This window comes from Oryctolagus cuniculus, chromosome 13, assembly GCF_051225735.1.
Source record: "Oryctolagus cuniculus isolate XC-2025 breed Fujian yellow rabbit chromosome 13, ASM5122573v1, whole genome shotgun sequence".
NCBI lineage: Eukaryota > Metazoa > Chordata > Mammalia > Lagomorpha > Leporidae > Oryctolagus > Oryctolagus cuniculus.
Window position 1 is genome coordinate 3334961 of NC_142879.1, and position 18841 is coordinate 3353801.

At 44.4% G+C, this 18841-nt stretch overlaps 1 protein-coding gene across 2 annotated transcripts in view; it reads left to right on the forward strand.

The window, feature by feature from the left end:
• The window catches only part of HMCN1 (hemicentin 1), a 469239-nt gene extending 450707 nt beyond the window's left edge, over positions 1-18532 (forward strand). The window contains exons 103-107 of one of the 2 annotated variants that reach the window (XM_051820384.3): positions 550-678; positions 3727-4077; positions 11209-11328; positions 15673-15799; positions 17151-18532. In XM_051820384.3, coding sequence (XP_051676344.3) covers positions 550-678; positions 3727-4077; positions 11209-11328; positions 15673-15799; positions 17151-17517 — 1094 coding nt within the window. In that variant the 3' untranslated portion in view covers positions 17518-18532. The remainder of the gene's footprint in view (positions 1-549; positions 679-3726; positions 4078-11208; positions 11329-15672; positions 15800-17150) is intronic. The other variant, XM_070055057.2, reaches the window with a different exon arrangement.
• Positions 18533-18841: the final 309 nt, after the last annotated feature.

Sequence of the window (18841 nt, forward strand, 5' to 3'; positions counted from 1 at the left end):
TATGGTTTCAATTGAAGGAAGTAGAATTACTCACAGTTGGCAGTGGAGGAAATAAATTGAAGGTGATTCTGATGTTACCATCTTGGTTGACCAGGAAGACAGGAGTCCTACTTTTATGAATAAGGAAAAGTAGATAAGACATTGAGGAGGTGCTGGACTTAACATTCTGGTGAGACATGCAGCTGGACATGGGGCTAGAGAGCAGAAAGGCTGTGGCACTGTTGCTCTAAATCTGCACGACACTACTCACACATGTATGTAAGATGGCAAGAGAAGGAAGGAGTACAAAAGGGAATGAGAAACAAAGGAGCTGACAGTAAAACTCTTCCGGTAGTGGGAAGCAGAAGGAGGAAAAGGAACCAGTAACTAAGTGGCGGGGCTGGGCCTTGAACCCAGGTTTTCTGACTCCCCAGTGGTGAGTCAGCGGGAGCTCAACCACACGGTGAGGAATGCTGCTTTGGCGGTGCTGCAGATGTTAATTTGAGATCTAATGACTTTGACTTTTGACAGAGGATTTGACACTACTGTTTATTGCCTCCCTGTCTGTAGATATTGATGAATGTAAAGACGGGACTCATCAGTGCAGATATAATCAGATATGTGAGAATACAAGAGGCAGCTACCGTTGTGTGTGCCCAAGAGGTTATCGGTCTCAAGGAGTAGGAAGACCCTGTGTGGGTAAGTTAACAGGAGCCCTTGTTGAGTAGTAACATCACCAATGTAGGTGTCTAACCTGACCAACTTGCTTTGGGGCACTCTCGCCACCCTCAAATGCTCTCTGGCTGCAATTACAAGGTATGTAAAATGGATTAAGTGATTCATAACATAATTTGGATACATTGGCATCTCTAGTAATAGTCACTGATGCTTACTGTGAGCGTGACAAAGTGCTGATGTAATTGATAATTGCCGTGGCATCTGTCAACAGTGCCTCTGATTCTCTGTACACGTAAGTGTTTGCATAGATCCATTTTATTGAGTGTGAAATATACTTATATGTAGTGTGCAGATTTGTGTATGAAAGAGAAAAATCTATAGGTGCACACAATTTAAACAAATTAATAATTATGACTGTTTGCTATATATTAAGTGCTATCTATATGCCATTCTGTGTTCTAAAAAGACCTCATTCAATTCTCCAAATTGCCTATTTCTTTCTTAGTGATAATAAAATATAAACTAAGACAGATAATAGGAAATATTTATAGGGAGATAACCATATACTTTTTAAAAATTAATGCATTTATAGCCAATAAACTAATCTATCAGATTATATTCTTCCTTGGAATACTTAAGTACACTAAAAAAAAAAAAGTTTTGAACCTTTAAATACTAGCATCTGGATTTCATGCTGATTTTGTTGCCCGATTTTCCTACTTAACAATTATTTGTAGCAGACTCTCCCAGAAAGACTTGGTCATGTCTCCGGACATCTCCGCGACATTCATTTCCCATGTTCCCTCTTGGCCCTGGCACGCAGGGGAACGCGGTCGTGGAAAGAACGAGCTGGTGTGGAGCTGCCGTTCCTCTTCCCATCTCTGTGCCTCTCACTGAGCTTCCATCAGCGCCAGGCTGGGCCGGAGCATCCAGAGGTCACAGCCTCTGTGCTCCGTAGGAGCCCCTGTGCTCAGGCCCAGGGCAGGATTTGCCATTTCAGTGGAAACCAAGTGGAGATTGCTTATGACAGTGACTCTGTGCTTTGGGTCTGGATTTGCTGCACCTTTCTTACTAGAATGGAACCAAAAGCTCAAGAAATAAGGATGCTTTAGGATATCCATTTCACAGATAACAAAGAGCATTTCAAGAGGGGCTGTCTCTTTGAAAAATGGACCAAACTCTTGAACCACAGCATACCAGATATGTTTGTAAATAAACATGACATAAAAAAAAAGACTTAGCTCTGTCCTACTGTAGTCCATAGCAAAGTCGTTTCACATAGCAAATGCTAAAAGTAATTCCATCATAAGAAACCCTTCCAAAAGATATGCATTTTGATAGAATAGGTAACATCATTTTAGTCTTTATTTAGATTTGTAATTTATATATAATTTACCATCCTGATCACCCTTAAGAATGACTTATCAGAAGGAAATGTATTTGTTTCCTAATTTGACCAGAAGCTAAATGCCAGACATTGGGCTAGGAAATAATGCAGTGGAATTGGTAGGACCATTGCTCTAAAGAAATTTAAAATGTCAGCTTTCCCTGTTAAAACAGTTTTTAAAACCAAATTTAATGCTTACACTTTATCTTTTTGTTATTTTCTTTCATGCCACTGTGGGTAATGGATTAAAGAATTTGGTTTTGGTTCATGGTTTTCATTCACTTTTCCAATTTATAGGAAGTGTTACAAGTATATATTCCATGTGTTAATCTAAAAATAACTTCTAAAAATATTATAATCATAGTGAGTTTATATCTGTGTTAGTGGCTTGGCATATCATATCAAGCCCATTGCTCATTAATGCAAAAAATGTCTACTGGATATCTAATTTATGCTGGATGCTGTCCTAGGTTGTGGGATTGGAAGGCTAAACAGGGCAGGCCAGATCCCTGTCCTTATGGAGCTTAAGTTCCTGGGGAGAAACAAGAATCATAAAACAGACATGATGAGAGCTATGGGGGAAGAGAAGGCAGAGTAAAGGTGAGAGGCGATACCATGCAGGCCACCTCTCAGAGAAGGAAGCAAAGGGGCAGCTGCGTTGGGAAGGCCTGAACACAGACGTGCAGCCGTGGGACAGACATCGACGTCCTTGAGAGAGGCACGTGCTGGTGGTGAGGCAGCAACCCTCGGGCCGGTGCTGGTGGAGCCTGGTCGGGCAGAGGGTACAGAGGCCATGGTGAGGGTTTAGGTTTCCTCCAAGTGTGTGTTGGGGAGATGCCAAAGGCAGGGTGACCCACAGTGAGCTACAGCTGACATTTGGAAAAGATGGTGCTGGCCACAGGTGGGCAGAAATCACAGAAGGGCAGAGACAGACGCATGAGGTGCAAGTCCACTGACATAAAGTGAGCAGGTGTGCATAGGAGAGTTACATGTTTACAAATTCATGTCTACACATACTCAAGTGTTTCCATCATGGGCCACCAGTTAGGAAAATTAGAATTGCCTCTCAAGCATCTATTTGTCAAAAAAAAAAAAAAAAGCAATTTAAGGGAATAGATTTTGAAAATCATTGTGTAAAGAGGTGCTATTAAGACTTTTTTGTAATTTAGTTTCATGAAAAGCACATTAATTTGGGATTCCAGACCTTTTTGTGCCGTTTTCCCCAAACTTCAGTGATTTAGGGTGTCCTTACCTCGTTGAACTTGGAAAGCTGAGTGGAGTGTTTATGAGACCTAACAGTGCCAGTGCTGCACTCACAATAAGATGTACACCAAGGAGACAAGTCCAGGAGACAAGGCCAAGGCCAGTGTATCTGGTCTTGAGGTCAGGGCCCCTGAAAGCAGAGGGGGAGGTACATTTGCAGAATTGTCAGCGACCTCTCCGCGGGAATGTTCAAATAAAGTTTGCGTGAGGGAAGCGGTGTTAGGGAGAGTCGGAGTCTGCCCGTAGGTCCGGAGCTAAATGATTAAAGCCTTCTTGTGAGTTCACAACAGTCAGGGAGAATTTCCTGGATTCCTGGCTTTGGAGGGGGACATAATGTCTTCCGTGTATTTCACAGACTGATTCCTCATGCCTGTGTTTTTGTCTTCCTCTCTCTTTTATGTATCATGGCACACGAGCAGATATTAATGAATGTGAGCAAGTGCCCAAACCTTGTGCACATCAGTGCTCCAACACCCCCGGCAGCTTCAAGTGTACCTGTCCCCCAGGACAGCATTTACTGGGGGACGGGAAATCTTGCGCTGGATTGGAGAGGCTGCCCAGTTCTGGCGCTCAGTACAGTAGCTATCAGCTGGCACGGTCCTCCGCGGTGAGGAACAGCCGTCATCCTCCGCAGCGTTACAGACACCACTCACAGCTCTACAGCTCCTACACAGAGTATAGAAACAGCAGAGCCTCTCTCGCCAGGACTAGAAGGACTATTAGGAAAACTTGCCCTGAAGGCTCCACGGCGAGCCAAGACACATGTGTAGGTAAATGTCGGCCACGTTTCCTTTCCTTTGCTATCTGGGAGCTTAGGCGCTGGCCAGAGTCGGCGTGCACAGCACCGGCACTGTTGGGGTCCAGGGGACTACCTCTCGACTCTGGGTGGCCCACTCTGAGGGTAATTGTTTTGGCACCAAAACTACTACAAGTTTTATTCAAATAAGAGATTACTTGCATGTGTGCATTCTAATAGTTTGTGTTACAGTTCCTCCTTTTGATTACCCATAAATTGAATGCTATATGGAAACAAGTTTCAGTGAGATCTAGAATGTGGGTTTTTTTAAGCAGAAGGTCTATGTGTTACCGCATAATATTGCACTGTCGGATTATGGCTACCTCTGCCTTACGCAAAAGCAGCAGGTTCCAAGTGAAATCTTCACTCCTCAGGGACTGCTTGTTCTCTGACAGCCAACATCCCAGTGACAGCTGCCTTCTCTCTGTACGACACCTGTCACTGAGAGTGTGAGCGAGGACAAGATTAAGTTGCTTCCATTGCTCTAAAACATGTGCGTTCGATAGCTTTCTCTCAGTTCGCAGCACTAATTTCTTGTTTGCAAAAGTGAAGTGCAGTTTCCAGCTGAGACCCTGTTTTCCGTTAAGTTGCAAGCATTGCCACCTGCCATTCCTTTAACTGATGCTCTGTGAGTGTGCACAGTGTGTGTGTCATTGAGCTGGGCCCCAGGGGAACGAGCAGGCGGGAATTAGGCCCCGATTCGTGAGCTGCAAAACATGAGGCAGAAAGGGAGGCCGGGCGGGAAGAAACCTATTTCCCTCCATTCCTCTTTTGAGTTCTACACTGTGCTCACGCTTGCCCGAATGTGCTCTGATCACACACTTCTAGACCGTTCTTCTCTGACTTTGCCTGTGGCTGTGTCGCTGTCTGCCCTTCTCCTTTCTGGAAGTGCTCCCTCGGCCAGATTGAGGTGGACCCAGCTTGTCACACCACCTCCCCCTCCCTCTGAGAACTCAACCTTTACCCTGTGTGTTAGGGGCTCGTGGTTTTCTAGAACTTTGCTGTCTAGATGCCCAGATGTACCTGAGTCTAAGGATGACCAACATGAAACTTCTCTTGCGAGCAGCTTCCCAGAACTGTGAACAGTGCCGGTTTCTTACCTCTTTTTGCTGTAGACCTTCGTACATTCATGGCAGCTTTCTACATTTGGTCCCCTTTAGTCAAAGACCATTCAGCTACTGAGTCTGTGGACTCCACCATCTTTGCTGGTATGTCAAGTGCCAGCCTCAGCCTGCTCCAAGCCATTCTGAGTGTTGGTGATCTTCCAGCCCTACAGTTAACCTGACTCCATTAGCTAGAACTTTACATGAGCCTGTGTTGGTAGAATTCACATCTGACCTGTTGTATTTCCAAGAGTCTTTCAGACAGTCTTGCCCACTGGAGGGTTTTCATAGCCTGTTACCATCCAACTCTTAGCATTTATTTTAAACAAGTTATTTTTTTTCTTTTCTGTCTTTACCCTCTTGCCCCACAATATTTGCTTATCCTGTGGTAAAAGGATTAAACCACACTCCCCACACTATATACCACCTTGCTGGACTCTTGTAAGTTATCTGAAGATCCAAGTCATGTTAGGAAAGTTTCCCAGATTATTAACCCAGTTCTCCATTTCTTCATCACTGTCTGCAGTTGCGTTTCATCATAGTCGTCTTTGTGTTTACATCATGCCAAGCTACTATTTATCAGAATGTAACAGTCATCTACTGTCTAAAGATGCTTCTGTTTTGGAGTGATGATCCAACTTAGATCATCTAATGTAGACTTCTAGAATTATTCACTTCCTGAATATTTCCTTTTATGCGGGGTCAATTACCAGGCTTAGATATCCCATAAAATATGAACTGTTACTGTATTCGGACTAATAAAGAAATTTACACCAAGACTGCAGACAGCTGTGGAATTATGTAACAACAGCAACTTGTAATAAATGCCAAATGCCTTTAATTAGCCATCTGGGAAAGACAAGTCACGAAAGATGTTAGTGCTATGGAATCTTGTTATACTTGGGCTATAATTTAGGTTTCGAAGATGTTGATTGCAAAGCTTAACAGGAAGAATGAATATCGTATTGCTTCTGAACACAAAAATCATCTATGGCCATTCCACTCTGAACATGCCCAATCTCGTCTGAACTCAGAAATCACATATGGGGCCTCCATACTAACTACTTGGAGTTCAGCATCATTTACTTATTTTTTAAGATTTATTTATATTGAGGGAGCTCCAAGATGGTGGAATAGGGAGGGAGCACACTGATAGTCCGGGAAAAGATAGTTTAATAAAAAGTGGAGATGCTGTAGTCTCAGAGAAGAGTTAGGGGAAAAAACTGCAGAGGAAACTCTTCCGGAACTAGTGGGACACAGTGAACCTATGTGGAGGGCACAGGCACCCACAGCTCTGGACCCCAGCTGCCGAATCTATGCACCAGCGCTGGAAAGGGAGGTGAGGCGAAACCACAGCAGCCCGAGACACTGGCGGAAGAGCGGCATGAAGAGCCTAGAGGGAACGAGGCTTGAAGCCCCATGGGGGAAAGTTCACCAGCCTAACTAGAGGAGAGAAAAAAATAAAAAAAAAGGGACTGGTACGGACACGATTCTCTCTGTCCCCTCACCTTACAAAGATGGGGAAAACAATACAGCTAGTGCCATTTTGGACATATGTTAACAGCTGCGCCAGCTCAGGGCTGTGCCTGCCCTCAGCCAAGCAGAAAAACCTGACTCTGATGGGGAGAAATAACGGGAGGTTAAGACCTAGTGAATGTGTGGAGCTTATGAACTGGGACTGTGAAAAAAAAAAAGCTGAGTGTTTGTGGGAGAACTCACAGTGTGACTGAGACGTGAGTAGTCTTGGTGTGAGACGCCACAAACTCGGTAACCTTGGCAACCCGGTGGGAGACACTGCGGGGGCATCTGAGCTTACACTGAGGACTGCACAGATCCTTTGTGTGGTCCTTGGGACAGAGCAGATGAATACTATACCCACTGGGGCTAGTGCTCAGACACTGACTGCCTTCAAGGAGAAGAGCTCAGCTGTGCGGAATTACTTCCCTTCTGAATTAAAAAAAAGAGAAAGAGAAGATTTACCACACCAAACCTGGGTGTGTCACCTTAGGAACACCCTTAACCCTGAAGAACTGAACAGAGCTCTCTGGCCACACCCACCACAAGCCTCTAGAGATTCACCAAAAGCAGACAGTCCACTTAATCTAGAGTCATAGTATAACGAGAAAAGCCACCACAGCGAGGAAAAAAAAAAAAAAAAAGAAAGAAACCAAAGAATATCTCCACAATGCCAAACAAATGCAGAAACCAAGGAAACAAGAACAAGGAAGATATTATGATGCTCCCAAATGAACATGACACTCCAATTCAAGATTATGAAGATGATGAGAGAAGAAATGCAAGATACGAATTTCAAAAAAATTATGATAAGAACATCTAGGAGTTCTCAAAAACAAATTCATGAACTACAGAAATCCATACTGGACAGGACAGAAAATCTCTCGTGAAAATGAAATCTTAAGCAGGAGTCAAAATGAAATGAGGAATTAATAGAACATAAAATTGTGATATTGAAGAGAAATCTAAATGAAATGAAGAATTCAATAGATCAAATGACAAACTCATTAGAGAGCCTTAAAAATAGAGTCAGTGAAACAAAGAAACTTAGAAGACAGAGCACAGGAAAGTATACAGTCAAACCAAAGAAAAGAAGAGGATTTTAGAAATCTAAAACATATGGCCGGTGCTGCAGCTCACTAGGCTAATCCTCCACCTTGCGGCGCCGGCACCCCAGGTTCTAGTCCCGGTTGGGGCGCCAGATTCTGTCCCGGTTGCCCCTCTTCCAGGCCAGCTCTCTGCTGTGGCCAGGGAGTGCAGTGGAGGATAGCTGGCTCCTGCCATCGGATCAGCGCAGTGCACCAGCCACGGCGGCCATTGGAGGGTGAACCAATGGCAAAGGAAGACCTTTCTCTCTGTCTCTCTCACTGTCCACTCTGCCTGTCAAAAATATAAAAAAATAAGAAATAAAAAAATAAAAATAAATCTAAAAATATTGTTGGGAATCTATAGGATACTATTCAAAACCCAACATTTGGGTTCTAGGAGTTCTCTCTCTCTTGAGAGAGAGAGAGATAAAGGATTAGACGGCCTTTTCACTGAAATAATAGCAGAAAACTTCCTGGGTTTGGAGAAGGACAGAGACATCCAAGTACAGGAAGCTCACAGAACCCCCAATAAACATGACCAAAAGAGATCCTCACCACGACACATTGTAATCAAACTCACCACAGTGAAACATAAAGAAAAGATTCTAAAATGTGCAAGAGAGAAACATCAGATTACTCTCAGAGGATCTCCAATTAGACTCACAGCAGAGTTCTCATCAGAAACCCTACAGGATAGGAGGGAATGGTGAGATATAGCCCAAGTACTAAGAGAAAAACTGCCAGCCCAGAATATTACATCGTGAAAAGCTCTCATTTGTGAAGGAAGGTGAAATAAAGACCTTTCATAGCAAACAGAAATTGAAAGAATTTGTCGCCACTCATCCAGCCCTGCAAAAGATGCTTAAAGATGTGTTACACTCAGAAACACAGAAACACGGCCATCAATACGAAGGAAGGTAAAGGACGGAAACCTCACAGCAAAAGATCACAGGAAGTTCAAAGCAAATATTAGAAATATCTTTGGGAAATGGCAGGGCAAAGTTACTACTTATCAATAGTCACATTGAATGTTAATGGCCTCAACTCTCCAGTTAAAAGACACAGATTTGCTGAATGGATTAAAAAACAAAACCCATCTATTTGCTGCTTACAAGAAACACATCTTTCCAACAAAGATGCATGCAGACTGAAAATGAAAGGTTGGAAAAAGATATTCCATGCCAACAGAAATGAAAAAAGAGTGGGTGTAGCCATCTTAATATCAGACAAAATAAACTTTAACACAAAAACTGTTAAGAGAGACAAAGAGGGGCACTATATAATGATTAAGGGATAAATTCAACAGGAAGATGTAACTATTATAAATGTATATGCACCTAATTACAGGGCACCAGTTTATTTAAAATATATTTATATTTATATTCATTTATTTACTTGAGAGGTAGAGTTACAGGAAGAGGGAGAGAGAAATCTTCTGTCTGCTGGTTCATTCCCCAAAAGGCCACAATAGCAGGAGCCAGGCCAGACCAGAGCCAGGAGTTCAACCTGCATCTCCCACACGGGTGCAGGGGCCCAAGCACTAGGGCCATCTTCCACCGGTTTCCCAGGCACATTAACAGGGAGCTGGATCAGAAGTGGAGCAGCCAGGACTCAAACCAGAGCCCATGTGGAATGCATCATCACAGATACCAGCTTAATCCACTATGCCACAATGTGGCCCCTCAACATCATTTAAATTTCTGTTGTTATTCTAGGTTACATCATATTTTAGAGGAGAAAAAGAATAAGTTACACAAGTTGCATGATTAATACTTTGGTTAACTAGAATGATTCAGAAATATTGACAGATGTTCGATAAGTGTTTATCATTAAGATTTTGAAGCATTGCACTTACATATTCAGCACACACAAAACGCGCAGGGTGAACAGATCCTTTCTCTGAGTCATCTCCCAGTTCTCATCTTGTCGTCTTTTTAGTCCCAGCCTGAAGCATTCCTGTTCCTATTTCATGTCGTGTCCTCTCCTGTCTTCCACTAGTTAATCTTCACACGGTGACCCTTCACAGATTTAAATACAAGTTAGGCTTCACGCCCCTTATTTTAAAAGCAAGTATCAATTAATTTTGAATTAGCATGTATTTTCACTCTTCTTCCTTTTCATTCTTGGCTTTGTTTAGTAATAGCGCGTAGCCCTGTTATAGTTTATAAAATGTTTTCCCAGCTGGCATTGGGCCCCCTAGGTTAATCCTCCGCCTGCAGCCGGCATTCCATATGGGCACTGGATTCTGTCCTGGTTGCTCCTCTTCCAGTCCAGCTCTCTGCTGTGGCCCAGGAAGGCAGTGGAGGATGGCCCAAGTGCTTGGGCCCTGTACCCGCATGGGAGACCAGGAGGAAGCGCCTGGCTTCTGGCTTCAGATTGGCACAGCGCACCAGCTGTGGCGGCCATTTGGGGATTGAACCAATGGAAGGAAGACCTTTCTCTCTGTCTGTTTCTCTCTCTCTCTCACTATCTAACTATGCCTGTCAAAAAAAGAAAAGAAAAGAAAAAGAAAATGTTTTCCCATCTGTTCCTGCATACTAACCTTCCAGCTAACCTGCGAAGTGCATGGATGGTCTCGGTGTCCCCCTTCAGTGGGAGACTCAGCTGAGACCATAAGAAGCTGGGTGGGCTGCCCAAGGTAGCACAGCAACTGTATGACAGCTCTTCAAAATGTTAATGGAAAATAGAATTAAGAAGTTATTATGGATAAATAAATACATAAATGATAATTTTGAAATCCTTGCTTTTTTTCATAGTTTCCATTTCCATGAACTTTTTGACATGCCCTCATCTGTATTACTGTTAGTACTTTGCAATCATTTGAAAAAGTGAGTGAATATTTCTACCACAGAAATAAAAACATGTCTCTCTGATAACTACAATAGGAAAGCCATGCCTGGGTGTGGGAACAGGGATGAAGAGACACAGCCGACACTTGAAGAAAAACCAATCCTCCTTTTTCCATTTAATGTCCTCAGAAAAATCTATCTTTTAGGTAAATTCTGCCATTCTGTCAGGAGTGGTTTAAGATCTTGTATAAATCTGTCACCTCCATCATTTCCATCTTACTTATTGAACTGTTATTAAATTAACCATCTTGGAACCTCTGCTTACTTATGCTTATAAAAAGGCCTTGGAGACATTTGTGTTTCATGCTATAGTGCACTATTGTACTATATCTTGTACATTAAAGACAGATTGTACTGTGTTTAGTAAATTCAAGACCATATTTAGAACACTGAGGACAGATCCTGATATAAAACAGCTCCGAGCATTTTTAAACACATGAACATAACATCAACAAGATTTCCTGTTGTGTGCCAACAACTTTGTGCTAGTTGGCTTTGTCATAGCGTCTGCCCATATTGCCTGATTACTCTCTGCTTTCTTTCTGCACAGATATTGACGAATGTGAAACCAGAGACGTTTGCCAGCATGTGTGCAGAAATACTTTTGGAAGCTATCAGTGCCTCTGTCCTCCTGGCTATCAGCTCATGCTCAATGGAAAGACGTGCCAAGGTGAGAAAACGCTGGGGTGTTGACTGGCGCAACCTGACTTAACACGGTTGTTGGAGAGCATGAGAAGTGTCCGTGGTTTTGTTTGTTTGTTTTTTGAGTAATTGATTATTTTGCTGGTTGCACCCACCTCTTTTCCATTCTCATTGGCCAGACATATGTTTAGACCTTGCTTTTGCAAGTAGGAGAAGCAAGGAGAAAGCAAAGGAGAACCAGTGAGAACATGTTTGTGTGGTCTCACTGGAAGGAACAAGACTGCCTCAGCCAGTTCATACTATGTATTTTCAAAATTTAATGGGAATTTTTCCACAATTCAGCTGAGATTGAAGTAGGAATGAGAAGAGTACTCAGCTTAGTTTAGGGTTGGGCATTATTTTGTATTTTGTATCTCTCAGGCATATTTCTATAGTAATCAGTGGGTGATTGATTAAATTTTAGCAACAAACAAAATAAGATTAAAACTACCATTCATTCCTTGAGTCTACAAATAATATGGAACAATCAAGTGCCAAAAGAGGTAAATGAAGGTACTGTTACTCTTTTTTTAAAAGATTTGTTTATTTATTTGAAAGAGTTACATAGAGAGAAGAGAGGCAGAGAGAGTGAGAGAGGTCTTCTATCCACTGGTTAATTCTCCAATTGGCCGATCCAAAGCCAGGAGCCAGGAGCTTCTTCCGGGTCTCCCATGTGGGTGAAGGGCCCAAGGACCTAGGCCATCCTCTACTGCTATCCCAGGCCATAGCAGAGAGCTGGATAGGAAGTGGAGCAGCCAGGTCTGTAACCGGTGCCCATATGGGATGCCAGCGCTTCAGGCAGGGTTTAACTTGCTGCACCCAGCGCCAGCCCCACAGTTACTCCTTCTAAGACCTCCCAGTCCAGCAGAAGCAGTCATGTAAATAAATTGAAGTACCAGCTTATAGATTTTATAACAGTTTAGAGCAAAGTAAAGTGATGATGGAAACGAAAAAAAAAATATTTCAATAGATCCTTTTTTACATGTGGAAGGAGCCTTGCACTTTGGTGCAGTTTATTTTTTTTTTAAGATTTATTGATTTATTTGAAAGTTGGAGTTAACACAGAGAGAGAAGGAGAGGCAGAGAGAGAGGAGAGGTCTTCCATCCCGTTTCACTCCCCAAATGGCCGCAACAGCTGGAGATGCACCAATCCAATGCCAGGAGCCAGGAGCTTCTTCCGGGTCTCCCATGCTAATGCAGGTGCCCAAGGACTTGGGCCATCTTTGACTGCTGTCCCAGGCCATAGCAGAGAGCTGGAATTGAAGTGGAGCAGCTGGGACTCCAACCGGTGCCCACATGGGATGGCACACTGCAGACGGCGGCCTTACCCGCTACACCACAGTGCCGGCCCCTGTGCAACATGTCCTGGCTTACAAAGAAATAAGAAGACGTTGCATAGCCCTTTAAAATCCTCTGAGGAACCCTTCTATTTTGTGGTCAGCATCTAGGGGCATCATCTAGGTCTTACTAAGTTTCTGAATCCTACTAGTTTCATTTAGCAGAGCAAGTAAGATCCCTTAAAACAGAAAAATCAAATTTACCCTGAATTTGGCCTCTCCGGGGAATTCACTAAAGACTTCCTGGGATGCAGCCCATGGGAAATGTGCCCCAGGAGGCCAGACCGTGATGGACAGCGGCCTCCCCTCAGTTGCTGTGAGGCGCCCACCCCACCCCTACTTATGTGCCCATTCACAGTCCCTGAGAGCCTCACTGGACCCACGGGCTGGAGAAGGAACTGGAGCTGGGTAAGTTCCTCCGCTCCCAGCCATCATTCACCAAGCATTTATTAACAACCTACGCATGTGGAACATGTTACTGAGATTTGAAGTACACAAGCAACGCATTTATATGCCAGTGTTGGGTTTTTTCCAAAGCAGCTATTATTTCATTTTAATCAGCCATATAGCTATGTTAAAGCAATAATTTGTACCCCTGGTACAGATAATAAAACACTCTCAGAGGGATTATGTCAGCCTCAGTTTTCCAGAATTGTCAAAAGCCGGGTAAGACTTGGTCTCAGATCTTATGTCTCTGAATCTAGTCCTTTGTCCTATGATGCTGTGTACCTGGGCCTTGCCCTGTGGTAGCCAGATAAAGCAGGAACACTGCCTTTGTCCCTGTGTTGCGACTTGGCCCAATTCTGCAGCCCAGGAATCTTCCTAAAAGAACACTCCTGCACAGTGTGGGAACTACCCCTGTACATGTGCACCCCGTACCACAGAAGGAAACAGTAGATACCAAAGTATTTCAGATGACCAACCAAACTGCAAAACCTGTAGCCAGACATTAAAGGGTTATCTTGTGTTCTTATTAAAGAGATCTTTCATCTTTTCTAAATTATGTCAGTTTCATTTTTAATTGCTCCTGTCACTCATTAGTTCCAAACTTTTTCCGGTTTTGCTTCAGAGAGTGGAAAATAATGTGAACAAATCAGAAACAGGCATCATCGGAACTGTTTGCAGTTTAAATAGGTTACATATTTTTGTGGTTTTAAAAAGACATGAGAGAAAATAATTATGCCTTTTAAAGAAGCCTTTACTCCAAAGAATAACTTAGGGTCTTTTTATAGCTTTGGAAAATGTTTGAGGCATTTATGAGGAACAAAAGACCGCTTTTTATTCATGTGTGATTTTGTAAAGCTTTCTACATTAGTATAGAAATACCAGTAATAAAAAATTAAAGTGAATTTGACATTGAACACAGACTCTACTCAGAAGTGGAAATAACCAGACTTCAAAATGGAAAACAAAAAGTATGACCAATCAAGATTGGCCAAAGAAGCAGCGAGGAGAAACTCAAAGATCTTTTGACCAATTTTATGCCCCACTAAGCTAATTCTAAAAATTTTTGACGTATCACATTGGCATTACATTTTAAATAAGTAATTCGTTTCTGAAACAGAGAGAAAGAGGTCTTGCATCGGCTGACTCAATCCCCAATTGGCTGCAGTAGCCAGGGCTAGGCCAGGCTGAAGCCAGGAGCCTGCAGCTCCATCCAGGTCTCCCACATAGCTGGCAACAGCCCAGGCATTTGGGCCACCATCCACTGCTTTCCCAGGTTCATTAGCAAGGAGCTGGATTGGAAGCAGAGCAGCTGGAACTCAAACTGGCACGCCAGTGTGGGATGCCAGCGGCACAGGCAGGAGCTTAACCCACTGCACCACAACTCCAGCCGCAAGATGTTTATTGAGAATCTGAATTACTTCTACTTTCTAGGAGACAGATGTTTCAAATAGACTTACCCTAGATTACTTTGTACTATTCAGAAGTACTTTTTTTTTTTTTTTTTTTTTTTTTTGACAGGCAGAGTTAGACAATGAGAGAGAGAGACAGAGAAAAAGGTCTTCCTTTTCCGTTGGTTCACCCCCCAGATGGCCGCCACGGCCAGCACGCTGCACCGATCCAAAGTCAGGAGCCAGGTGCTTCTCCTGGTCTCCCATGCGGGTGCAGGGCACAAGCACTTGGGCCATCCTCCACTGCCTTCCCGGGCCACAGCAGAGAGCTGGACTGGAAGAGGGGCAACTGGCACAGAACCGGCGCTCCAACTGGGACTAGAACTCGGGGTGCCAGCGCCGCAGGCAGAGGATTAGCCTAGTGAGCCGCAGCACCGGCCCAGAAGTACTTTTTAAAATGCATTTAAGTATTCTAAAGCTATTAATAGAAAAGTTTTCCAGCTCATTATGAGATTCTTTTCTTATAGTAATATTCATATTTTAAGAGACCTGTACTTTCACTTCTGCCATGGTTATATTCTGATTTGGTAAAACCCAGACATTCCTAGATTTGTCCATTACTAGAAGATAACAAATACTATTTTTGTGTTATCTTTCTGGGTTTTTTAGGAACAGTGAGAAGTTCAGGTACCTGTAGTTTCCTAATAGTGGCTAGACTGTAATAGACCAAAACCCAAGGAAGGCCAACGAGCCGGAAGCTCTGTACTCAGGAGAGGAGAGACTTGTGGGAACAGTGTACATTATTAGGCACTAGGATGAGCACTTTGTGTATTGGATTCTGATTGTTTGCTCGTGGATTCCTGTTCAGCCGGTATGTGACACCAGGGATGTGGGTCCAGACCTAACTCCGAGCAGCCATCATCCTGGGCCCCTGCAGCCCACCAGCCTCTGTGTTTTCTCATGAGTTCACTGTGAAAATTAGGCATAAAATGAGATTTGGATGCTGGGTATGAAAGCAAAACTTTGAGTGAGAGAAAGGAAGACAACCAGCTTCATTCCTGGAGTGGAGAAGGCTGCCCTCTGGCTTCTGGTCAGCCACTCCCACAGCGTCTGGCATCATGGTCTCCTTGCTGATGCCGCGTGTTCCCCGTGCTGTCCTAGATGTTGACGAGTGTCTGGAGCAGAGCACGAGCTGTGGGCCCAACCGCATGTGCTTCAACACGAGAGGAAGCTACCAGTGCATCGACACGCCCTGTCCTCCCAGCTACCGGCGGGATGCTGTGTCAGGGTAGGTCTCCACCTCTCGGTCCTGACCGGCGCGTGAAAACCCTTCCTCTGCCCTTGACCCTCACGATCGTGTGTGTGGCCAGGTGTGACCTGGGGGTGTAGGGCTACAGTGAGTTCCCCTTCCAGGGAGCGGGAAGAAGAGCTCATTGCACAGTAGCCACTGGGATGAGGCGGCCGTTCCTCCCAGCCTGTGTCCGTGGAGCAGCATCCGGCCTCGTGGCCAGCTCCTCATGGTGACAGCCTGCCTTTCGTGGGGATTTCCTGGCCGCCAGGTGTGTGGCCTCCGCTCTGGGTGCGATCCTGTCCTTGCGATCCAGATCCAGACTGCTCTGGGGGCAAGGGCATGAGCAGGCGTGACTCAACGTCTGCCCTCTCGTAGCCTTTGCTTAGTCCCTGCTGTCTGCAGTAGTCCCTTCTGGGCCCCGAGTGAACAGCTCTCTATTTTCTTGCTCCTCGCACAGAGATGCTGTACTCAGTCCAGGCGGTGAGTTCACAGGTGCTGGGAGACAGGCGACGCTGGGCGTTAGTAAGAGGGCGTCTCCCAACCAGGCTCTCGGGGGCGCTCACACTTGGTCCTCCCCGCCGAGACGCCTGCCGTGTTCCTGTGCCGGAGCTCAGCGCGGCTGCCCGGAATCCACCAAGAGGCTGCCTGTAACCGGCCTGGTGGGAATAGGAGGGGACGGAGCAAGTGAGAAATACAGACTGATGAAACCTAAAAACGCCGTGGCTGAAAAATCTGTATCTTCATAAAAATGACTCTCTGTGCGCTTTTTTCCTCTTTATTATCCGTGATTTCTGGCAAATAATTTAAAAGTCACGATGACTCAAAACACAGTGTGGGCCCTGGAGAAAGAAAATACAGTTTTCCTATAAAATAATGTCGATGATAATTACAAAGGGAAGTCCCTCCACAAGGATCTCAGTTGACCTTTTATTATTTTTAGAAAAATAAACCAGATGTGTCCTATTTCAGCTTTCAAACAGCATCAGGATAGATGTTAACATTTAAAAATAGCTTGTATTCTTCTCTAAGAAACGCTCGTCTCCAGTATATGTGCAGGTGCCTTTATTTCCAACACTGACTGCTCCTCTTAAAGCAAGCTCTCTCGTGGTACCCAGGCTTCTGATCTGGCAGAGCTGAGGGAGATGCGGGTGCAGAGCAACACACGCGCCTGGCCGTCAGCATCTGCCTTGAGTGGGAGCCACGGCGCGTGGCTGAACCCTCTTGCTCCTGCAGTGGGGCTGGCTGCTGTGTCTGCTGCCGCCCAGGTGTCGCGGCTCACAGACCCCGCATCACGCCTCTGCTTCCAAGATGGTTGACTGTGCGCGTTTCCTGTGTTTGTCGTCCTTAGGTTCTGTCTCAAGAGCTGTCCGCCCAATGATTTGGAGTGTGCCTTGAGCCCATATGCCTTGGAGTATAAACTTGTCTCCCTCCCATTTGGAATAGCTGCCAATCAGGATTTGATCCGGCTGGTGGCGTACACTCAGGAGGGGGTGATGCACCCCAGGACGACTTTTCTCATGGCAGATGAGGAACAGGCTGTGCCTTTTGCCTTAAGGGATGAAAACCTAAAAGGAGTGGTGTACACGACCCGGCCACTACGAGAGCCGGAGACCTACCGCATGAGGGTGCGAGCCCTATCCCGCAGTGCCAATGGGACCCTGGAGTACCAGACCACGTTCATAGTTTACATAGCTGTGTCTGCCTACCCATACTGAGGAGCCCTGCAAAGCTTGGTCCACATATGTAAATCACGGTAACCATGGCAACCACATCCCCTTCCAGATGACTGTGTCTTGCACAGTTGCAATCTTGGCAACTTGAAAATGGTGCTATGTTGTGTGTGCCCTCCCTGGTACCACCCAGGTCCTTCACGACCCCACCATGGCCATCTTGCAGTAAAGTCTGGAGAAGTCCCTTCTTTTTGTCTTTATTTATTACACTGGAGCAGTCACTTCCCAACGATTCTGAATACCTTTCAGGACACATCAGTGATACTTTAGAATACCACAGTAGCTGGGGTGATTTTCCTTAAAAGCAACTAATTCAAAGTCAAGATTTTTGAGCATCTGTCTTTAGAACAATAAAACCAGCTGTTCTGTGTTTTTATCAAACCTTATGCAATGAATTATGAAGCTGTTTATTAATGCTTTATAAAAGGACTTGGACACCCATTTCACTCTAAGGAAGAGAAGCACCCATCATTTCAGGAATGCACTGCCGCTACGAGAAGGTCCACCCCACGTGGGGCTTGCCTCAGCTGAACATCTGAGTGAGGGTGATGCCTTCAGTGATGCTGTGGAATCAGCTAACATGTAGAGCAACGAAAAGACGTTCTCTTGTCCTCCGATGATTTTCCTCAGACCTGGATCTTTGCTGTGACGTTTGATATAACCTTCCGTTCATTTAGCTCTGTAGCTTTTATATTCCAGATTTTTTTTTCTGCAAATGAAAACAATGTTTTAAAAACCAATAGGACAGGTTTCTTTTTTTATCTGATATACTCAAAATCACATAAATATTAAACGTCAACACACTGTACATGGTGGTAACAGGCTCTATAAGCAATTGGCAAGATGTATTCTATTTTTATTAAGTGTATATATGTATTACCTAGTGTGTATTTTCTATATAATATCATATAATATGTTGGACTCTTATAAAATTATTTTATAAAAAAACAATGTTACAGTAAAATCAGCTGAAATAAAATTTTCACATCCTTTTTCTTAACTTTCTTGAGCATCTACCATCTTTTCTCGTGCTGACATCAAGTCTAAAGTCTGCAGTCACGCATATGAGCGCATGCACACCCAGCAGCCTTTGAGGTGGTCAGTTTTGCGGTCAAGGTCCTGGACACGGATAACTTGAATAACTTTCTGAAGACAGCGCAGCTGGTGGGGGCAGAAATGACCTGCTCCCTCCCTCTCTGACATCAAGTCTACTGCTTCCTCTCTGGGTGATGGTTTCCTCCTCCTCAGGAGTTTTCTTATTCCCATCTCAAGTGAATTCAGCTCCCACCTGCAGTAGGAATTACCCTAG